Below are 24294 nucleotides of genomic sequence, written 5' to 3'. Positions count from 1 at the left end.
ATTTTTGAAAATTAAATTTATTTTGGGAATTAAAGTTTCTAAGGTTAGGAATTGAAATGATTTAAATTTATGATTTTATCAAATTTGGATCGGCTAAGGACAAATTTAAATTAGTCACTAATTTTTTTTAATTAAATTTATTTTGGAAATTTAATTTTACAAGGGTTAAAAATTGAAAGGATTTAAATTTATTTTATGAAATTCGGATCGATTGAGGAAAGGTTAAAATTAGTCACTAATTTTTTATTTTCAAAAATTATATTTATGCGAAATTGAATTTTACAAAGGTTAGGAATTGAAAGCATTTAAATTTCTGATTTTATGAAATTATAAAATAAAATGCAATTTTAATAAATAATATTGTGTTTTGAGAGATTAAACTCAAGGTGGTGGGAAATTGAAGAGTTTGGTTAGACAGAAATCAATACTAAAAAGTGAAGGAAAATAAAATATATTTTATAGGATTCATTTGGTTAGTATAAAATTTCTTCAAGAAATTTGTGAGAAAATATTATTTTATAGTTTATAAGCATAAAAATTAATAGAAAATATTATGATTTATCTTAATTGTCCATTTTTTTTAAATTAAATATGAAAACAGGACTAAATAAATTTATATTTAATAAATATTTTTTTAAATAAAAGTAATATAAGAATCTAAATACTAAAATTTTGTAAGATACCTATAAAGAGGTAACTATTATAATATTCTTACCAAAAATATAAACACAATTAATTTTAAAAAGTGCAAAGTTGGTATAATTGGAATTTCATACAGTTTTCTCAAGAAACCAAAAATTTTCTATTTTAAAAGTTTATTTTCCTTTTTTTGCTATTTCCAATTAACCAAACTAAAAGGAATTTGGTTTGGTGTGGGTGAGGTTCCATCTAACCAAACTAAGCTTAAGGAAATTGGTTTGGGGGGAATGAGAAGGGTGTCAGCGCAAAACATCATCTTTGACCATAAGAAGGGTGGTCTTGGCATTATGACTTACTGTTTTTATGAAGTTGGCGAAAACATCTTTGATCATGGTTGACCATTATGTGAGGGGAAATCTGATGTGTGTCAGAAAAGTAAAAAGTTTTACTGATCATGGTGTACCATTATATTATGGGGAATTTGATGTGTGTATAAAAAAAAAAAAAAAAAGTTTTACTAAAATTATGTAAATTTGGACGGTTTCCTTAACGTATAACGATACCTAAGGGAGTCCAAATAAAAATTACCCTAAAATTTATACCATGTCTCAAGACTCGTCCATTTCATGTAAATATCGTCTCTTTACTCTTTTATAATTTTCAAAAGGTGTTTACATAATTAAGAGGCATTTAACTCCTGTTATTCCTTCCTAAATATCACAGGGTTGCTTCTCAATTTTTAATCTTTTAAGTTTTCTTTCTTCCACCGTAAATGAGGAACTAAATAACTTATGTGTTGGAATTGAAATAAAAGAGTAATTAGTTGCTTAAATTGCATAATATAATGTGGAATATGCAATATTATGTCTTAAAATTATGTTTTGCATTGAAAGGACATTAAATGCTATTTATATCCTTAAATTTCAATTTATGTCATTCCAATCTATGTCTTCACAACTATAATTACATTGTGCTTTGAAGTAATTAGAAACTATTTTGAGTGCCAAATTCAGACAACCAAACATAGGTTTAAATTTTATTAAAGTTTTAGAAGTACAAAAATTAGTAAGGGTACATTTGTAGGTTGGAAATAGAATGTAAGAGTGGGAGATTGCTTGTGGTCAGTAGTGGTTTAATTAAGAATCACTGAACTAATTATCAGCTATTGGGACCACAATTGTCAGGCTCCTTGCCAGTTGTTAGGCCCACCATTAGTGGACTTCAGAGGCCCAATGGGTCCACACTTCTTACGTACCCATTTGGTGGTTGGCGAACAGTAACATCACAGTGGGGTTTTATAAGAAGCGCAAGTTTTTTTGCGTTTTTGGAAATGAGAATCTCTCTTTGTCAGAAATAAACAAAAATAAAAAAATAATTACAAAGGAAAAAAAAGTCTTAGCCAACCAAGGCTTTCAATTACTTTCTGTACAACCTGTTGTACGATCTTCAACTTTTAAATAGTTGATAATATTCCAGGGAGTGAATGTCAACTTTCTGCAAAATTCACCTAAGGTAACAACCATCTTGAATTACACTATTTAATGGTGTCCCTTTAAGGGAAAGAATAGAGAATCCATTTTTAGTTGTGTGGATATGCTGCCTCTGTAATTAACACATTCAAAGAGATCACTGCTCACTTCTTGTTCCATGAAGGAAAAATTATATTTTGGTGACAAAATTAAACCTAATTGTTGTAAAATGACCATAAAATTAAGAAAAGGTAAATAGTCGCCAAACCTAAAACTTAATTTGTAATAAGTGACCATTTGATGGTTTATTACCTAAATGACCTTCTTATAATATATTATTATGTAAGTTAACAAATTTACCCAATACATTAAGTTGAATAAACACTTACTTAAATTGACTAACAAAGAGAAGACACATTATGGGGTGGGTCTTTGAAGAGAAGATCAAGATGGGAGAGAACTGAAGACAGATGTTCTACATCGTTTTCTTCAAGGTTCTAAGAGGCCTGACAAACTTTACATATTGAATTGATCTAATACTAGTTATATCGCCAAAGCATACAATAAGATGGTCACAAACCTGTCCTTGAGGGAAGGCACTAAAACAAGGCTCACAGCCCTTTAACCTTTCGTTTTCGAATGACAAAAATGAGTAATCCACAACCCTAGTTTAACTAAATAGCCTTTCTATAGTCTTAACCACATCCTGTAGCCGTAACTTTAGAATCATTCAAAAAAAGATGATATATTAAAGCAACGAAGTGAGAAAGGACCCGCCTCTATAAATGTTCTATAAAGAGCATTTTGGGATGAAGCTTCTTTTTTTGATTTGCCACTATAAATATTATGTTTTGCGATCACAGTGGAGAGCCTTGGAAAAAAGAGAAGGGTAGAAAAGAAATAATGTTCATAAAGAAACCTTAATTTTTTAAATTGGTAAATTGGAAGCTAAAAAGGAAAAAAAAAAAAAAAAAAAACATTGGATGAGAGAGAGTACGAGGATAGATTCAATGAGTTATTACTTGTATTGGATGGCAATTTTGTCATCTAAAATTTATTTTTAAAATGTTTACCAAACGTTTAAGTGTTTTTGACCAAATTATCCTCAAATGGTCACTTAATATCAATTAAGTTTTAACATTGGTCACTAGACATTATTTCTTGACTTTAAAATTACTATAAAGCAATTATATATCATTTTGGACATTGGTCACTAGATATCTTTTCTTTACTTTAAAATTACTATAAAGCAATTATATATCATTTTGGTCACCAAAATATAATTTTTCTTTCCACCATTCAATGTCATATGTTGAAAACTTGGAATCGATTAATATATTTGGTAAAGTAAAATTTTACCCATGTTGTCTCGCTTCATTGTACAGTTAAGTATCTCACAATATTGTGAGCCGTAACTGTGATTAAAACTTAAATCCACAGTTTTTGTGAAACACGAGATACCGGTATTACTATTTGTTAAAAGAAGCTCAATTATTATATGGTCAGAATGATTAGTATTAATTTTTAAACTTGAATTATGTTGGTTGATGATATGTATAACCAGTAATAACAAAAAGGATTGCACCATTTCAGTGCAATCTCATCATAGAATTTCTAAAAGTGATTGGATGATGAGACCTTGAAAAAAGCTAGCAATGAGCTAGGTCTTGGAAAGTTGAAAAGATGGATAAAGAAGCAAAAGGAAATGATTGTAGACATAATTGTCGCTATCGTCTTGTCTCTTCAAATTTGCAAATGGCAGCTCATCATTAGAATTTTATTACGAAGGTCGTTGTATTTTGAGTGGATGTTGCCCCTACTCTTTGGGGTGCTTTAAATGATCCACATCCGTTCCCAATATTGAAATCTCCCACTGAACTATAATCCAGCTGTGATATTATTATTATTATTATTATTATTATTAGTATATATATTTTGTATTAGTTTAGTATGTATCCAAATAGTGAACTATAGAGTGCTTACATGTTCAACACCATCATTATTGAAAAAAATTAAAAATAAATAAATTATGAGATAAATTTGTCTTGGGTGTAAAGTTTATGCAATTAGTGTTTTGAGAAGCAGGGTATCAAGAAATTCGAATCCTCTCCAATGAACTTGTACTGTTAGTGGGGTTAGTCCCACGACGTCCCACTCCTCAGGTTTTTCTGTTAATAATCAATTTGATCATTAATTCATTCATTCTTTTTCCATATCCAATCATTCATTCTTTTTCCATATCCAAGTCAAGCAATAATAGTTCGCACCTTTCTAAGAACCAAAATTAAAGATGGTAGACAATGTCACTATCTTGGAAACACATCATTAGAAATTCATTATCAATGTCGTCGTTTATTGAGTGCTTACTGTTATGCCTGACTGATGAGTTTAATTAAAGTGGTGCTAAAACTCTTTTAAGATAAATTACAAGAGAATAAACCTATAAGGTCCTAGTTTAAATATCTCCGCGCTCTTTAAGAGAATTTTAGGGTAATTATTTGGTACAAATGGACATGAAGACTATATATGGTCTTGTGGTGGAGGTGTTTTTGACAGGCTCTGCAGTCAGAACTAGCATAGTCAATAAAATCCTCTCCAATGGGCCCCACCTGCTGTGGGTCGATCCAAGCCCACTTCTTAGTGTTGCAACTTTTCTATATCCAAGCCTGGTAATAATAGTTTTGCAACTTTAGCTAGTGAGCTAAGTTCATTGGGCTTCTCAGTGCCCATGTTACTTAAGCACCACTTTTCCGCAGCAAGTGTATTAAACTTTCCAAAAAACCACATGTCTGTAAGGAATAAGAAGTTAAGAACTACTACTATATATATTTTTTTTATTTTTTTTTTTTTTAACTCAGAATTCTTCTGGGCAGGGTCCTTTTGACTCACCCCAAGCTACAAACCAGGGTGTTGCAACCGACCCCACAACAACAACACAATTAAATCAGAGGTCATAATGGGAGTGCTGGAGTTAGAAACCAGGACATATTAGAACCCGAGTAATACTTGCATCCTGCGCAGGGAGGATGAGTTTCATCCTCCCCGCTGACGTGGCGTCCTTCCATGCTGACAAGTGTTCAAAAGTAAAAAAGAATAAAAACATAGGTAATACTCATTTGTGCGGGTCAAACCCGTTTTCCAACCCCTTTCTCTCTTTCACGGCAAGGAACAACTGAGTGCGAGAGGTTCATGGAGAAACTTGTAATCGCGTTGGGCGTCTTCCTGATGCTAGTCTTGTTGGGAGAGATAATAATAAACAAACACAGCAGAATAACTCTTCTCCCTATATATAAACAAATATAGTGTATCTCTATTTTTATATGTGCTAAAATAATAGAAAAATAATCAATCATACCAAGCCACAAGAACACAAGCAAATTTTTACGTGGAAAATTTCCCCAGTGTGAGGAAGAAAAACTAAGGGACCTAGTCCAGTTGAAATCTCTATTATTAACCAAATAATAGGTACACAAAGTTTTCTCTAATCGCAATTAGAAGTTATAATACATCTCATCAAGATATCACCAATCTTGGCAAAAATAAAAAGAATTGGAGAGAATATACCATAAACCTGGTTACTGTTCACAGGCACGAACCCCAATTCCTGAGCTCAAAATTCGATCTCCACCGTTAGATTGTAACTCAGTGAGTCGTGAACCTATCCTCCAAATTTCAGCTCGATCAGACCATGGACGAAGCGGGATCGGAGTTTTGATGAAATCTGGACAGTATAAGAAAAAGCTGCATTTTTCTATCTTTCTTAAGAAAAAACTACGGCTGATCTCCCTCTCTTTTTATTTTGACTTCCTTAGGGTTATTAACCCTAAATGGCTGGGCTTTAATAAAACCCACTTTGGCTTTCTTCCATATAAAAGGAAATAAACCCAACAAATCTTCCTTTTTTGACTATGTGGAGGGAATCGCCATCCCGGCGATCGAACAACAAACTTCAAGCTTCTCTCTTGGTAGGGTCTTTATCAACATATGAGAACCATTATCATCAGTGTGAACCTTCTCAAGTTCAAGTTACTTATTGTTTAACGCATCTCTGATCCAATGGTATCTTACATCAATGTGCTTAGATCTTGCATGGAAACTGGAATTCTTAGCAAGATGAATAGCACTCTGGCTATCATAAAACAACACATACCTCTGCTGTTTGAAACCAAGTTCTCTCAAGAACTTCTTTGCCCATAACAACTCTTTAGTCGCTTCCGTTGCTACAACAAACTCTGCCTTTGTCGTAGAAAGAGTAACACATTTTTGAAGTCTTGATTGCCAACCTACAGCCCCACCTGCAAAAGTGATCAAATAACCCAAAGTAGACTTACGAGTATCCACATCCCCTGCCATATCTGCATCTGTGTAACCAATTAACAATTGTTATCCGTTTCCCAAACCAAGTCTCAAATGGGAAGTGCCTCGAAGATACCTCATGATTCATTTCACTGCATTTCAATGCTCTCTTCCCGGATTTGACAAGAATCGGCTAACTACACCAACTGCATGGGCTATATCTGGTCTTGTGCAAATCATTGCATACATTAAACTTCTTACTGCTGAGGCGTAAGGAACTCTTTCCATGTCTTCCTTTTCTTTATCTGTAGAAGGCCATTGCTTTTTACTCAATCTGAAGTAGGTAGCAAGAGGAGAGCTAACCACTTTAGTGTTGTCCATATTGAACCTCTGAAGCACATTTTCAATGTACTCCTCCTGTGTCAAATATAACTTCTTGGCACTTCTGTCACAACTGATTTTTATACCAAGAATATTTTTTACTGGCCCCAAATCCTCCATAGCAAATGACTTACTCAATTGCTTCTTCAACTGGTCAATCCTTAAAGCATTCCTACCAACAATCAACATGTCATCCACATAAAGCAGTAGAATAATAAAATCATCATAAGAGAATTTTTGAACAATACACAGTGATCAGAAGTTGTCTTATTGTAGCCTTGCTCCCCCATAACAGACTTAAACTTCTTATACCATTGTCTCGGTGCTTGTTTCAAACCATATAGGCTTTTCTTCAGCTTGCACACATAATCCTCTTTCCCTTTCACTTTGAAACCCTCTGGCTACTTTATATAAATCTCTTCTTCCAAATCACCATGAAGGAATGCAGTTTTCACATCCATCTGCTCAACTTCCAAGTCAAGACTAGCTGCTAGGCTAAGTGTTATATAGATCGATGACATCTTTATAACTAGATAGAAGATCTCATCAAAGTCAATACCTTTTCTCTGACCGAACCCTTTGACAACCAATCTAGCTTTGTACTGTGGCCTTGAAAAGAACCCATTTGGCTTCTTCCTATAAATCCACTTGTTTTCCAAAGCTCTTTTTCCTTTAGGTAGCTTTACTAACTCAAATGTGTGGTTATCATGCAATGACTGCATCTCATCTTGCATGGCCTCAACCCACTCTGTCTTGTGTTCATCTTTTATGGCTTTTGCAAAACACTGGGGCTCTCCCCCATCAATCAATAACACATATTGCTCTGCTGAATACCAAGTGGAAGGATGTCGGTCTCTGGCAGACTTCCTGGATGGAATCGCTGGTGGAATCTCTGGCGCTGTTGACTGCTCATCAGTCTCAACATCTCCCTGAACCTGTAGGGGAACATCCACATCACCTGTACATTAGTGGTCATCATGAACATCATTTTCAACCTGATATGGCAGATTTTTCAGAGGAGCTGGATCCACATCAGTCAAGATATCACCTTGTTGAGACATAGATTTTCCTGCTTTCTCAATATCCTGAATCGTCTGATCTTCTATAAACACGACATCTCTGCTTCTCACAATTTTCTTCTCAACTAGATCATAAAGCTTGTACCCAAACTTATCTTGGCCATAGCCAAGGAATATACGCTGTCGCGTTATCACATCAAGTTTGGACCTTTCATCTTTTAGAATATGCACAAATGCTTTGCACCCAAAAACACGCAGATGATTATAGGAAACATCCTTACCTGTCCAAACTCGGTCTGGCACATCAAACTGTAGAGGAACACAGGGTGTAATATTTAACACATGAACAACTATGCTCAATGCCTCCCCCCAAAAAGATTTTGGCAACTGGGCTTATGAAAGCAAACATCTCACCTCTCAACCAGTGTCCTGTTTATCTTTTCTGCTACGCCATTCAACTGAGGAATTTTCGAAGTTGTCTTTTGATGCCGGATACCATGCTGTCTATAATACTCATCAAAAGGACCAGAATACTCTCCGCCGTTATCAGTACGCATGCATCTCAGTTTCTTCCCAGTTTGTCTCTCAACTCAACTAAGGCTTTGAATTGCTTGAACACTGCCAACACTTGGTCTTTTGAATTCAAGGTATATACCCACAACTTCCTTGAATGGTTATCAATGAAGGTTACAAAGTATCTGGAGCCACCAAGTTTCTCGTCTTCATAGGGCCACACACATCTGAATGTACCAAATCCAGTATCTCTGACTTTCTCGAATTAGAAAAATTCTTGAAGGAGACTCTGCTTTGCTTCCCAGACAAACAATGAGTACACCTTTTTAGAAGTGTACTTTTCAGTCCACATAGTAGACTTTTCTTCCCTAGTAGAGCTAATCCTTTCTCACTCATGTGAGTTAGTCTCTTGTGCTACAACTCTGTTGTCTCATTATCCTCCATCGCATTAACAATGTCGTTGGAGATCTTTATTTGCAGAACGTACAGTGCAGAGTGCTTCATGCCTCGAACCACAACCATAGCACGCCTAGTGAGCTTCCACCGGCCATTACAGAAAGTGCTGCAATACCCTTCATCATCAAGTTTACCTGCAAAAATCAAATTCAAACGAATGTCAGGAATATACTTCACATCTCTGAGAACTAACCTCGTGCCATTATTCGTCTTCAGATACACATCCCCAATTCCAATAGCTTTAACCAAGCCATCGTTGTCTATCTTTACTGTTCCAAAATCACCAGATTTATAAGATGTAAAAAAATCCTTCCGAGATGTAGCATGAATGGAGGTACCACAGTCAATCACCCAACTGGTCTCATGGTATGCAACATTTATCTTCTCATCATCATAAACAATGAGGAAGTCTGCAAGAGTGGTGGTAGCAACTCTATCATCACCATCTTTGTCATGTCCATTTTTCGTTCCCTTCCCTTTCTCATTCTTGTTTTCTTTCTTCAATTGCTTGTAATATTTCTTGATTTGTCCTTTTTTCCCGCAATGATAACACTCAACATTTGTAAACTTGTTGGACTTACTTCTATTGTTATTTCTGTTCTTCGGACCTCTGCTCTTACTTCTCCCCCTCTTTTCTGTAACCAAGATCTCTGACTGTGAAGAGGATCCATGTGTTTTTCTTCTCATCTCTTCATTTAGCAAACAACTCTTGGCTATATCCATTGTGATTACACCTTCTGGAGTGGAGGTAGACAATGAAGTTCTGAGCATTTCCCACGAGTCGGATAATGAACCAAACAATCATAACCCTTGTATCTCATCATCAAACTTAATACTCATTCTAGCCAGCTGATTAATAATTCATTGAAATATATTCAGGTGATCAGATAAAAGAGTCCCGTCCTGGTATCTCAAAGCCATTATCTGCTTAATCAGAAACAATTTATTATTTCCAATCTTTCTAGCATATAGCTGTTCAAGCTTACTCCATAGAGAACGTGCATTTGTCTCTCCACTAATATGGTTCAAAACATTATCATCTACCCACTGCCTGATATACCCACACACCTGTCAATGTAACAAAGTTCATTCCATATCAGACTTGTTTTTTGGTTTTTCAGCACTAAACACCGGTAGGTAATAATCTTTCACATAAAGAAGATCCTACATTTTTCCTTTCCATATGTGATAATTTGAACCATTGAGATTAATCATTCTACTCATATTTGCTTCCATAACTCAAACTGCCAACCTGACAATCTGTCAACCTAGCATTTTGATACCACTTTGTTGAGAGAGATAACAATAAAGAAACACAGCAGAATAACTCTTCTCCCTATATGCAAGCAAATATAGTGTATCTATACTTTTATATGTGCTAAAAATAATAGAAAAATAATCAATCACACCAAGCCATAAGAACACAAGTAATTTTTTACGTGAAAAATTTTCCCGGTGTAAGGAAGAAAAACCATGGGACCTAGTCCAGTTGAAATTTCCACTATCAACCAAATAATGGGTACACAAAGTCTTCTCTAATCGCAATTAGAGGCTACAATACATTTCATCAAGATATCACCAATCTTGGCAAAAATAAAGAGAATTGGAGAGAATATACCATAAACCTGGTTACTGTTCACGAGCATGAACCCCAATTCCCGAGCTCAAAATCCGATCTCCAACGTTAGATTGTAACTCAGTGAGTCGTGAACCTTTCCTCCAAATTTCAGCTCGATCAGACCACGGATGAAGCGGGATCGAAGTTTTGATGAAATCTGGACAATATGAGAAAAAGCTGCGTTTTTCTCTCTTGGGACAAAACTACGGCTGATCTCCCTCTTTTTTTATTCTGACTTCCTTAGGGTTATTCACCCTAAAGGGCTAGGCTTTGGGCTTTTCTCCATATAGAAGGAAATAAACCCAACAGGTCTCACTGGCCGGCCTAATCGGAGTGTGCTGTCGCGTGTCGTTGCTCCTCTTCCTGGAGAAACTTGTAATCGCGCTGGGCGTTTTCGTGATGTTCATCCTCATTGTGCTTTTCTTCTGTTTCACTATCTTCGCATTCATGGTGACCAACACGGGGGCTGGAGAGGTGACATTGAGTAGAGGGTATAAGGAGTATAAGTTGGGTGATTACTCCAGCTGGTTGCAGAAAAGGGTTAGTAATTCCAAGAACTGGAACAAGAACAAGAGTTGTTTGATGGACAGTAAGGTTTGCAAGTCTTTAATTGATGATAAGGCTAACACCCAGGTTCAACAGTTCTATCTCCAGCGCTTGTCCGCCATTCAGGTATATTCATATCAATTCTTATTACTGCCGTTTTTGTTTTTTATTTATTAAAAGGGTTTACTCATCTTTATTTTAGATCTAATTTTCCCAGAAATCCAAGGGTTGCTTCCCTTCTTTAGGCTGTAACTAGACTACAGAGACAAAGAGAGAGAAAGGGGTTGAAAAACGGGTTTGATCCGCACAAATAAGTATTACCCATGTTTTTATTATTTTTTACTTCTGGAGGGAGGCTACGTCAGCGGAGAGGATGAAACTCATCCTCCCCGCGCAGGATGCAAGTATTACTCTTAGAACCCAGCCCCTTACTTTACCACCATCATCAAGCCCACAGAGGCTTAAGAACTAGTACTATTATTCCTATTATTATTATTATTATTATTATTAAAAAATTATTTATTATTTTTTTTGAGAATTAAGCAATATAAACTTGAATTATACCACTACTCAATGGGGGAAGGTTTAGGATGGTCACTCTTTTTTCAAGTCGGATACGCGATCCGTATCAGTCAATTTACATTAACATTGTTCGAGTCCGTTACACCGTGACCGCGACCGATACCGCGAACTATAAAAAAATATTTTTTTATGGCACTCCAATGTACATATTTTTTATTTTTTCTTTTTAAACCCAAACTTATTCTAAAACTGTCCTAAAAAGGGCGGGATTGGCATCCCTACCCCTCACTAAATAGAGGGGCAAGTGGCAACTGGAATTGCTTCAGTTCATAACGACTATAGAGAAATAAAACTCAAGTGGGTCGGCCCAGAGTCGATAAGGTTGGAAATACCTCCCATTGTTGCAGAGGATAACATACAGGGGAGGTAGAGAGAGAACAATGGCTTGTGTAACGATGGCAACGTGGGTATGTTCAAGTGGTGGCGTACCAACTCGCACCCCATCGGCTTCTCTTACATTCCTCACTGGTTCGAGAACAAGAAGCACTGTGTCTCTAAATAGGGCCACTAAAAGCCCAGCTCCTTCTGGGTTGCTTTACTGTTCCTTCGTCCCTTCGTCTTCACTTTCTCTCTCTTCGCCTTCTTCCTTCTCAGGTGAACTGCAATTTCATTATCTTCTTACCCATTTTAATTTTATCGCATTTCGCTGACAAAAAACCCCCCAAAATTAAGCTTTCACTCACACTATCTTGTGATTTGTTTAATGGGTTTATTTATTTGTTTACTTTGTGGGGCTGTTTTTGAAATGCATGCAATTATGGGCACGATTCAATTTTGGGGTTCGTCTACTTGATTCAATTTGGTGTTTGATTAGTGGAATCAGTGAAATGATATACTATTGGATTTTATACTTGACACTGATTTTGTGCTTTCGTGTTTTGAGGAGGTATATGGTGGAAATTTCTGTAGCTAATTCATTTATTGGTATCAATTTGTGCACTTCTTTTAGAGTGATGGAATATGAATTCAAGGGTTTTAAGGAGTTCTATTGGCCGCATTGAACTTTAGAATGATTTGCTTCCACATTCAAGTACATGAAAACAAAGAAGCATTTTTCATTTCTTTGAGTTGAAATATATGTAACCTTATGCTCCATTAGATTGCTGAAAAATTGGTGGAAAACAGGAATAGTTTGAAAACTGCTAATCACACAAGTTAAGATAGCCACTTCAACTGCAACCTATTATATGCCAGTGCTGTCTCTGCTTTCTTCCTGGAAAGCGGACGTGACATTAGTTTTTGCTAGAATTTGAGCTTGCTGTTTGTTACTTTGTGTTTTAAGTGCTCACATTTCTTAAAATTTGCTGAAGTCTAACTATAACTTTAAAAGAATCTGAGTTTGTTGGTTGTTGGTGTGTAAAGTATTGAAATCAATGTCAAGTCACTTGCTCGGTATATATCACATTAAAATCAGCCAATGTCTCGCTCCTTAGCTTGTAGCATAGTGAATTTTATGTCATGATGGTATTAGCATCAGTAACGCATGATTAAGTTGCCGAGGTTGGTTATGATATAACTCATAATTTGCAGGTTTATCATTGGGGTGGAACCTGAATTCTGACAATGGGGTAAGAAGGGAGAAAGGCCGTAGTTTAGTAGTGAGGGCTGGCAAGGCAGCTCTTTGTCTAACGAAGAGGAATAGGTCTCGCAAGTCTCTGGCACGGACTCATGGCTTCCGCAGGCGAATGAGTACTACCAGTGGAAGAGCGGTGTTGAAGCGCCGACGTGCCAAGGGACGAAGGATTCTTTGCACAAAGTCCAACCCCAACAGTGGGAAATGATCTTGACCTCTCATTTCATGATTCGTCTTTGTAGGTAAATTCAGAGATGCTTACTGGTTGATTCATGTAAACTTGGTTGATTTCAAGCTCATGCCAACAATGCCTTTTTATATTGCTTCATTTGGGATTTCCTATCCAAACCAAGTGGCTAAAGTACCTGTGTTTTTTTTTTTTGTCAAAAATCTAAATCAGGTTACATCTTGTTTATTTTGATGTCTCGAATGCTACCAGTTGTAATTGTTTGATGCAATGATAAAAGATTGGACTCACCAAGCGTGACGACTCCAGTTTTTAAGTCCGAGAGTGGTCACTTGTGCAAGATAATTAAAAAGTTTAGGTCTGTCACAATCTCAGAGGCGAACTTTGGAAATTTAGGAGATTTATTTAACTGGAGACAAACTTCAGGAGATCCATTTAATTTGGGTATTATTGGTCATTAGTGGAAACGAACTCTAGGAAATCCGTTCACCACTTGATAGTATTATACAATTGGATAGGAAAGCTCCATTGCAATGACACACATACCTTCCTTGGCATCGATATCTCTTAAAACGCCTCTCTTTCTCTGCATTGTTTCATAAATGGGTCCATGATGAGCCATCCATTGCTCATGCTTTTCGGAAATGGTAGCTCCCTACAGTGTGCGGGACGTGGCTTGAGAAGCCCCGATTCCCAAAATAAACAGAATTACTGTAAGTACGAATTTTTTTCTTGAGTACCAAAGCCATTGTATATATAAGGCATATGACTGCTTGATGATATTTTTTACTGATACCATGATACAAGTTGTGAAAACAAAAGGACACATCACTTTTCAGAGATTTAGGTATATATAGAAGATGCATTTGCATTCTTAATACTCTGGCGTGCACAAGGTCCTTTAATAACTTGGACAACAAAGTTGGGATTTTTATACGCAACAGTAGAATGGACACATATTGTATAAGAATATTGGATGACATATAAATGAGTTGATATGAAAATTGAAAAAAATTGTCATGTGATTTTAAATTATTTGTTTTTGAGATGATTTTGTTGTTTGCTAATGTTAATATAGTGTTTCTATTTCTCTTATCGTGGTCACGCTTGTGCTTAGCATGAAAAAGGCTAGTTTAGTGCAATGGGATGGGGTAGTCTGCATGTTCAGGCACCATGCAGTAGTGTCATTGAACTTGTACACGGCATTAGTTACCTTGTTAGTCTCACTAATAAAATTCATAATTTTTAAAAGCATGATGGAGCATTTGATGGAAGATATGATATATTCGGTGTCATTAAAGCATTCATATTATTTGATAGACTTCTTTATTTTATTTTCTTAGTTTTTTATATGCTTCATATTTTTAGTGCCATGGACAAAGATTGATTACTGGGTAAAGTCTTAGTTTTGCATACAAGCCTTCTGGAGGATTGTTATATTTTGGTGATCATTGTTAGAAGGAGTGCTTGGTTGTCCATGTGTCCGAAACAAAAATAAGTTACATCCTCATAACTATTACTATTATTGTGATAAACTGATTCCAAAGGAACTTTCTGAAAGTTCATCTAAAAGTTTTAGAAAGATGAGTTCTTCCTAGTGTTTGCTTGAACTCCGTGGTATGGGTAAGTTACTTCAGTGGCAATGCCTTCATTGTGTAATATAAATTCAAAGGAGTCTTCCATGTAACAACGCTCATAAGCCTTGATTCTTTCCTTTAGTGTCAGCCCATTGCTTTCATTGTGTACCATAGATTCAAGTACGTAGTTTCTTTACTAACATTTGGGGTTTGTAATTTGTCATTCAAGCATTTACACAATCATGAACTAGTAACACACCACAAGTACATAAATTTAGATGTGTCTGAGATCGTAAGGGACCTCGAGACAGAAGATCCGCTCGCCATTTACTGCAACTTAAGCAGTTGGATAGGGCAATGCCACATAGGCCAGTGTTAGCAGCAATACCTCTTTCCATTCTAATGCATCCCTCCTCGCCCCAGCTCGTGCCCCATGAATTCTTTACTAACTAATACTTTTTACCATCATCACTTGTTCCATACCCAACTGCTGTAACGCCATGGTCCAAGTCAGTCCCGCAATCTCCTGTGAAGACACCACTTGAGTAGAATTGGAAAACTGATCCACTGGCATCAATGGCAACAGATACAGGTTGTTTTGCCGCAGCATTCAACAATGCTGCCTCACTATTGGCAGGCACGTCCTCATAGCCAGTGATCTTGGCTGCATGGGAAGCCTCTTTGTTAGCATTGCAAGAACCATCAGTTCCTTCATATGGGTAATTGGCTTCTGTGGTGAGGCCTTTGTTGCCTATTATGAACTCAAACGCATTATCCATGAGACCAACCATGCATCCTGCGTCTTCACCACTTGTGTCGCAGTCCACTAGTTCCTGCTCAGACAATGAAATCAACTTACCTGTTGTGAGTTGGTTGCCACTGCTGAAAACGCCCAGCAGCATCCTACATTTTTTTTTTTTGTATGATTCAAATAATGACATGTGTCTAAGTTAATCACATATATCATTGAAAAACATAAATGAAATAAGTTAACAAGTGGGTTGTGGTGTCTTACCACATTGACCCTGATCCTTAATCGGTGTAACGGCTCCTTTCTGTCTCCAATCCATGGTGGATGGAACTGCAGTCACGTTTTCATATTGAAATGAAGTTGTTTTAGATGACTTTAGATGGGAGGACATCTTGTATCCATTGCGAGAACCCCGGAACTCTTCATTGGTTAGGTCTGCAAATGCATTTATGCTTAGTTTGTAAGGCCTAGTCCCAGCAGGATTGAACGACTCAATAAAGTCCACATTTTCTGTGAATATATTGAAACGCCTTTCCTTCTCTGCATCGTCATTATACACACGTCCATAACGAGCCATCCATTGCTCGTGTTTCTCAGTCATGGATAGCTCATGCAGGTTGCGGCATTCGGCTTGAGAAGCCCACACCCCCAAAAATAACAATGCTGCAAAGGTTAGCTTACAGTTGAATGTAAAAGCCATTGGTTGCTAACTATAGATTGCAGAGGGTTTTGATTCTAAATGATGTGTATGAGTTGGTATACTTCAGTTTCTGGAGATATGAGTATTTATAGAACTGCATTTCAATTGCTTCCTCAAAATTGCATTCCCACTGTGATTTGAATCTTGCGGTGAGAGCCCGGCAGGTCATGTATGAGATGAGATGGGACAACCAAAGTACAATTCCGTAGACGCTGCTTAAATTATTTACCTTGTTGAACTAAATGTTAATTCTATTATCAGAATTTTAGAGTTTGGAAATAATAAAAATATCATATTAAAAATTGGAATTTAAATAAATAAAGGCCTGGTTGTGCAGATAAAAATGCCCGGTAATGTTGTAACTAAGAATCTACAATATTACAGGCTTAGTGGTCAATGAAATGAAATAAGTTGCTAGAAATGAATAGTTTCACTTTTTTATTTATTTTTTATTTTTTTTTCTTGAATAGTAATCCACTTTAGTTAGAAACGAAAAATAATAATTTCAAAAGAAAATTTAGTGATAGAGAAGCACAAATTGATCCTGATTCCGGCATCTTCGAAGGCAAATGCAACACCAACTTGGGCTGGTGTTATGAAATTAGTGACTGTGGATTGGATAAAGAAAGAGTAATGATTGAGAGTTCCATCATTGAATAAGTTTGGTTAATTTTATTTGGATAGGAATGTCAATAAACCACCATATTATTAATGATATCATAATAAAGTTAGCTCATTAGTCAGAATTGTCCGATCTTTGGACACCAAATCATTAGTGTAAAGAAAACATAGGGGCATTAGAGACTGAATTTAAGAGATGCAATGCCATGTTGATGCAAAGAAGGTCTATGCACAAATAATTTTGAAGCCTCCAACCTGTTGCCATATTGACAATGAGAAATAATTAGATAGTCATGCATTATCTGTAACGTGGTGACATATCAAAATTAATGTGCAGTCTCTGCATAATATATATTATTACACTTTTATAAATTTACTTTTTTAAATTAAATAATTTAAATTAGGCTGAACCAATAAGTGTCAATGGTGCAGAATCATCTAAAAATCTCTAAAGAGATTGAACTTATCACATAATACGTTTTCTCAAAATTTCAAACCACTCATTTTTAATTGCCAATTTAGCATCTTTCCCAAACAAGGTTATGGTATAGGAGTACAATATTAGATAAGGGTGGCAAAGTTTAACGTGATCCGCCAACGCGATTTGAATACGATACGAGTTAAAAGGGTTTGGGTTGATCTTAAACGGGTTTGAGTTGATTTTGAATGAGTTCGGGTCTTAAATGGGTTGACAAGATTAACCCGTTTAGTTAAACATGTCGTATTTGAGTTGAGGGGTTCTACCCGTGTAATTCATTTATACCAGTTTAACTATGCGTGTCATAAGCAAATTTCAATTTAAGTTCCAAAATAACTATATAAACTTGTATCTTATAATAATTTGGTGTGATTGAAACTTATATTTTTATAGTATTTAATGTTTAATCAAGTATTATTAATAATTTAAATAATAAAATATTTAATTTTATTAAACAAGTCATTAAATATGTAACCCGTTTAATAAACAGGTCGTATTTGTGTTAAAGGTTCCTAATACAATTATTAAACGGATCGTGTTCGGGTTGAACTGTTTAATAAAATACCTTTAAATCGACACGACACGACACGATTACGACCCGCGAGCACGAATTGCTACCCCTAATATTAGACAAGGAGATAGGAATAAAGTGCATCAATATACAAACAGAAATGCGAAAAAAATAATAATAATAATAATAAATAAATAAAAAAACAGAAAATCTGCAAGATACAAACAGACCATCAAACGCTGTCGTTTTGCTCTTTTGTATTTTTTTTGTTCAACAACCCACGTTCTCTCCCCCTCCTCTCTTTTTCTCACACGATTGTTCTTTCCACGGCAGACGAACTCATCGCTGGCTTCTCAATCTGAAAGCGTCCAGAATCTGGAGGTAAGATTTTTAGGTTTTACAGTTTCAAAACCCTAGCCTCCATTACTGACCGAAGCCCTAATTATATTTAAAATGGATAATTAGGGCTTCATACGTTCATTAGCTTTAAAATGTGTCCAATCAAATCATAAATTTGCCTTAATCTTTTCACAGAATGATTGTATTGTTATTGTTTACTAAAGGATTTTGATTTGATGATTATTCTAGAACAAATTTTTAGATACTGGATTTAAGTTGATCAGACTGAACTTTGTTTGTTTTTTGGGTTAGGAGTTAATTGCATCTCTCTTTTTATTATTTAAAACATCTTTGTATGAAATTCCTTCAAATAATTAAGTTAGTTATTCGTGTTAAACTTTGTTTGATAGTTTTTTAGTTTCTGTTTCATGTGCTTTTGGTAGGATTTTTTCAATGTTTTGATTTCTTTAATGACTCATATACCTTAGCCAACCCATATAGTATTTTGTTAATTAATCAATATTATCAAAATATCATTTATTCATTGACCAAATGTATTATGTTTTGTTTCTGGGCTGTAGTTATATTTCTATTTCATGTGTTTTTGTGGTTCATTATAGAAATTAATTCAAGTCATCCTATATCCTCCCCTTTTCTAAGTTGATTTAATGTAACCTATACACGATTGTGTTAATTTCTTCTATTCAATATATGTTGACAAAGAAGGGCCAACACAATGTGTAAAATTATCACAGGGTAACAAATTTTTACTTTTCTTTTAGGTCCTATTGTTAAGAGATTGTTCCATTGACAAACTAGTTATAAGAATAACACAAAGATGATATTCAATAAATTGATCTTATACTTTTTGTACAACTGTGGAATATGAAAATCAAAAGTATTTATAGAAGTAGTGTGTCGATATTTTATAAATATAGATAAACAAAATTGGAAAAGAAAAAGTGATCTTACAAAAACAACGTAAGTTTTAATGAGGAGGCTGCATGACTTACAATCATATATAATAATAAAAAGAGCTTATTATTAACCAAAGTGAGTGAAGTTGGTCCTTTGCTTCTTCCTGATTAGGCCTCTAGATATCATTATGAGCTGAGGGAATTAGAAGCTCATAAGAAATTTATTTTCACTTTAATCATATTTGGAATAATTTTTAACATATAGCACCAAAATACAATTTTCTGAAAAGGTTATGGAAATGGGAAAATTTTGTTTCTCAGAATAGTTTCTGCAGAACTTGTAAACTCATGTTTGCAACACAAAAATTCTAGTCATTTGTCATGTGGTAACAAACTCTATAATTGCTGAAAATGAATATATTTAGAAGAACTGTTGTAAATTTGAATGAGAAACAATCTTTCTCTAATGCTTGAAATAGAACATCTAACTTCATATACTATCTATATTATTATTCTGAAATCACTGAGGGGAGATGAATGAACTACATCAATCATACAACGACCAAAACAACATAATAAATTTATGTTAGCTTCTGCAGTGTTACTTCTACATAAATTCACATAATGAGTCTCTATGTGCTCAATTTTTGGGGTTCATCTCTTTTCTGATAAGACGCCATTTCCAATCAACCGGGGATCATAAATTCATTAGAAAATTCTACTTTTCTTCCTGTGATTAGAAAATTGTACACATTTTTTATTTTTGTTTGAGGGATCCAAATTTTGATGTTTTAAAATCACATTTTGAAATCTCTTGAGAAATAGCAGGCTTTGAAATCTCTTTCTGGTTATCTAATTTTTTGATGTTTTGTTGAAGTTGGCTATAGGATTTACCTGTTTAAAGGAAGAATGCAAATGGCCATCTGATTGTTTTATATTTACTTCGTTTCGTATGTATGAAGCATTGTTTGAACACAATAGATCACATAAGATCAGATGATCCAGAGATCTTTTCTAATTAAGTTGTAACACATATTGATTCTTGTTTCCCTTTCTTTCCCTCCTTTTCTTTTTAGAAATAAAACCAATTCACTCTGTGTTGATTTGACCTGTCTGTTGAAGGTCTCAAGGAACATTGATCTGGTCGGTTTATGGAGGTGGTAGCATAGGCTAATGGCTTTGGTTTTACAAGCTGTTCATAATGGTGGTTGGCATGTTATTGGGTGAGCTTCCTTTTGTTATCCTAGTAGTGGAATAGAAGAACACAATAGAAACAGCCGTTATTTTCCCTCAAAGAAGCTCTGTAATCCATCTAGACTTGCCTGATTTTCTCCACTTTCTGGTTTTTGACTCTCACATCATCCCAAGGAAGACGGCTCGAAACAACCAAAGATCAAACGATGGAAGATATTATTGTGGCAGTTCTTTGTATGTTTCTTGTTGTAGCGCTAATTCCCCTTTATCTGTGGAAACGGAGTCAGGGTTCTCAATCCCCTGATGAACATGAAGAAGAAGTTCAGGTTAGGCAGAGGGAAACTGTCGTGCGGGCCACTGGTACTCGTCGGATGCGAAGAAGACCCGCTTCTGGTGCCAGCACATCTTCAGCCCCAGTAGTAGAAGAAGCTGTTGATGGAAGTGATGAGGAAGCTGCTGGAGGTGAGTATTATAATGCTAAAACATCAAAAAAGAGAGAAAAGAAACGGCAAGAGCGGGAAGCACGACGGGCTGAAGAAGCATCACATGAATCAAGGCAAACAAAACAAGACCGCTATACGGAAATGCGGAGGAGGAAGGATGAGGAGCGTGAAGCACAAGAGCGTATGCTGGAAGAAGAAATCAAAGCCCAAAAGGCCAAGGAGGAGGAAGCAGCTGCGTTAGAATTTGAAAAATGGAAAGGTGCATTTTCAGTTGATGCTGAAGGTACCACAGAAAATGAAGTTCAAGATGGCAGTCAGGGCATGCTTTTTGACTTTGTGGAATACATTAAGAAACACAAATGTGTCCCCTTGGAAGATCTTGCTGCAGAATTCAAGTTACGGACTCAGGACTGCATCAATCGGATCACCTCACTAGAAGATATGGGGCGGCTGTCTGGTGTAATGGATGATAGAGGAAAATACATATACATCTCACAGGAAGAAATGAAAGCTGTTGCTGACTATATAAAGCGTCATGGGAGAGTTAGCATCTCACACCTAGCTAGTAAGTCCAATCAGTTCATAGATTTGGAGCCAAAAGCCCAGTTTGTTGAGGAAATCAGCAACACTGAGGGTATTACTGTTGCTTGATTCAATGTTGAAAAGAAATTAGTCTTTTTCAAGGTGAAAACTTTAACCCAACTCATTGTAGTTTGTGCTTTGTTAGACTCAAGAAAGTGTTCCCAAGGCCTGCATCACTCATCTTTTGAGCTTGTTCAACTGGGCCCTGTTTGATTGAGGGATAAAATGTCGTGGAAAATGTTTTACACAGTAGTGTTCCTTGTTTCTTGCTCCTCCTATTGTGCCCTTAAAACTCTCACAGAAATTAGAAAACAAAGTGATTAAGAAACATCATCACTGAGTTGGCTCTGTTGATATTTGTTAACTACCCATCTACTCTAAAAGCTTAAGCTGATAGAGAGGGTGCAACTTTAATATTTATACCTTCAACACGCCCCATCACGTGTGGCCTTCTTTTTGGTCCAACACGTGTTTTTTAATTTTTTAATTAGGGTGACGGTGAGGTTTGAACTCGAGACCTTTGGCTCTGATACCATGTTAACTACCCATCTACTCTTAAAAGCTAAAGCTGATAGAGAGGGTGCAACTTTAATATTTATACCTTCAATGATGTTGTTGGTTTATTTCCCTTTACTACTAATTTTTGTCATCTTATTGTCTCTCTTAAGAGTTGTCCCAAGATGTTCATGGCCTGAGAGGTATGTCACCGTACACAAAAAAAGTTTTGAATCTTTCCTCATAAGATTAATAAACAAGCAAATCCACTAATCTATTATTTGCATGTGCATTGAACCTGTACATGGCATTAGTTACCTTGTTAAATTCATAATTGTTAAAAACATGACGGAGCATTTGATGGGAAATATGATATACATGGTGTCATTAAAGCATTCATATTATTTGATATATTTCTTTATTTTATTTTCTAAGTTTTTTTATTTTTATTTTTTATATATGCTTCATTTTCGAGTGCCATGGGCAAAGATTGATTACTGGGTAAAGTCCTAGTTTTGCATACAGCCCTTCTGGGGGATTATTCTATTTTGGTGATCATTGTTAACTATCCAGTCCCAAATGCCAACTAAAGGAGTGCTTGATTGTTTAATGTATCTGAATCCAAAATAAGTTACATCCTCATAACCTAATACTATTATTTTGATAAACTGATTCCTAAAGAACCTCCTGAAAGTTTATCTAAAAGTAATAGAAAGATAAGTTCAACCGAGTGTTGCAATTCCATTATCTCCCTGGTGTGGGCAAAGTTAATTTAGTGGCAATGTCTTCATTGTGTAATATAAATTCAAAGATGTCTTCCCTACAACAACCATCTCAGCCTTGATTCTTTCCTTTATTGTCAGTCCATTGCCTTCATTGTGTACTATAAATTCAAGTATGTAGTTTCATTACTAATATATGGGGTTTGTAATTTGCTATTCAAGCATTTATACATCAAGAACTACCCATTTACTGCAACTTAAGCAGTTGGATAGGAAGCATCCATGGCAATGCCACATAGGCCAGTGTTAGCAGCAATCTCTCTTTCCATTCTTATGTATCCCTCCTCGCCCCAGCTTGTGCCCCATGAATTCTTAACTAACCAATACTTCTTACCATCATCACTTGTTCCGTATCCAACTGCTGTAACACCATGGTCCAAGTCAGTCCCGCAATCCCCTGTGAAGACACTGCTTGAGTAGAATTGGAAGGTTGATCCACTGGCATCAATGGCAACAGATACTGGTTGTTTTGCCACGACATTCAACAATGCTGCCTCACTATTGGCAGGCACATCCTCATGGCCGGTGATCTTGGCTGCATGGGAAGCCTCTTTGTTAGCATTGCAAGAACCATCAGTTCCTTCATATGGGTTTTTGGCTTCTGTGGTGAGGCCTTTGTTGCCTATTATGAACTCAAATGCATTATCCATGAGACCGCCCATGCAGCCTTCGTCTTCACCACTTGTGTCACAGACCACTAGTTCTTGCTCAGACAATGAAATCAACTCACCTGTTGTGAGTTGGTTAATTCCTTCCGTGGCTGCCACTGCTGAAAACGCCCAGCAGCATCCTTTCAAATAATGACATAGGTCTAATTTAGTCACATATATAATTGAAAAACATAGATGAAATAAGTTAACAAGTGGGTTGTTGTGGTTTACCACATTGACCCTAATCCTTAATCGGTGTAATGGCTCCTTTCTTTTTCCAATCCATGGTGGATGGGACTACAGTCACATTTTCATATTGAAATGAAGTTGTTTTAGATGACTTTAGGCGGGAGGACATCTTGTATCCATTGCGAGAACCCCGGAACTCCTCATTGGTTAGGTCTGCAAATGCATTGATGCTTAGCATGTAGGCCTAGTCCCAGCACTATTGAAAGACTCAATGAACTCAACATTCTCTGTGAATATCTTAAAAACGCCTTTCCTTCTCTGCATCGTTGCTGTACATGTGTCCATAACGAGTGTGCGACACGTGGCTTGAGAAGCCCACATCCCCAAAATTAACAATGCTGTGAAGGTTAGCTTCGAGTTGAATGAAAAAGGCATTGGTTGCTAACTAAAGATTGATGAGGGTTTGATTCTAAATGATGTATGAGTTGGTGTACTTAGTATTTTGTGAGATATGGGTATTTATAGAACTGCATTTCAACTGCTTCCCTAAAATTGCATTCCCACTATGATTTGATACTTCTGGCAAAAGACCAAGGTCCCCCGGCAAGTCATGTATGCGATGTAGATGTTGCTTCATTATTTCCTTTTACCTTGTTGAACTAAATGAATGCTAATTCTAGCATGGGGAAAATCGGGCAAAACTTCCGAGTGCCATCTTCCTATTGGTAACAAATGTATGGTCAGAACCCTTCATATTAAAATTAGATTTTGACTCAAATTAGAGTT

General features: G+C 36.0%; 3 protein-coding genes and 2 pseudogenes across 4 annotated transcripts; 3 read left to right on the top strand and 2 right to left on the bottom strand.

The window, feature by feature from the left end:
- The first annotated feature begins 4615 nt into the window (after positions 1 to 4615).
- Positions 4616 to 11354, top strand: LOC132281069 (tetraspanin-8-like). The gene is made up of 4 exons (XM_059782809.1): positions 4616 to 4777; positions 5214 to 5339; positions 10701 to 11063; positions 11289 to 11354. Exons 1-4 carry the CDS (start codon positions 4616 to 4618, stop codon positions 11352 to 11354), a joined length of 717 nt encoding a protein of 238 aa, XP_059638792.1.
- Positions 11355 to 11816: 462 nt separating this feature from the next.
- On the top strand, positions 11817 to 13595 carry LOC132315291 (large ribosomal subunit protein bL34c). The gene is made up of 2 exons (XM_059813885.1): positions 11817 to 12113; positions 13050 to 13595. The coding sequence occupies exons 1-2, from the start codon at positions 11900 to 11902 to the stop codon at positions 13298 to 13300; spliced, it is 465 nt and encodes a 154-aa protein (XP_059669868.1). The 5' UTR covers positions 11817 to 11899; the 3' UTR covers positions 13301 to 13595.
- A 186-nt stretch (positions 13596 to 13781) lies between these two features.
- LOC132315248 (senescence-specific cysteine protease SAG39-like) lies at positions 13782 to 16307 on the bottom strand (annotated as a pseudogene).
- A 1879-nt stretch (positions 16308 to 18186) lies between these two features.
- On the top strand, positions 18187 to 21728 carry LOC132315265 (DDRGK domain-containing protein 1-like). Of its 2 annotated transcripts, none has more exons than XM_059813883.1 (3): positions 18187 to 18298; positions 20296 to 20396; positions 20546 to 21728. In XM_059813883.1, exons 2-3 carry the CDS (start codon positions 20347 to 20349, stop codon positions 21459 to 21461), a joined length of 966 nt encoding a protein of 321 aa, XP_059669866.1. In that variant the 5' UTR covers positions 18187 to 18298; positions 20296 to 20346; the 3' UTR covers positions 21462 to 21728. The 2 variants fall into 2 exon arrangements, with proteins under 2 accessions (XP_059669866.1, XP_059669867.1); XM_059813884.1 differs by having other exon boundaries at positions 20542 to 21728.
- A 1138-nt stretch (positions 21729 to 22866) lies between these two features.
- On the bottom strand, positions 22867 to 23943 carry LOC132281064 (senescence-specific cysteine protease SAG39-like; annotated as a pseudogene).
- Between the last annotated feature and the right edge of the window lie 351 nt (positions 23944 to 24294).

The sequence above is a fragment of the Cornus florida genome, unplaced genomic scaffold, assembly GCF_030987335.1.
Source record: "Cornus florida cultivar Cherokee Brave unplaced genomic scaffold, ASM3098733v1 CherokeeBrave_3.0.0_Hap2_Chr01, whole genome shotgun sequence".
In the NCBI taxonomy this organism is placed as follows: Eukaryota; Viridiplantae; Streptophyta; class Magnoliopsida; order Cornales; family Cornaceae; genus Cornus; species Cornus florida.
The sequence above is the reverse complement of the archived record's forward strand: the minus strand, read 5'-3'. Positions and strand labels throughout refer to the sequence as shown.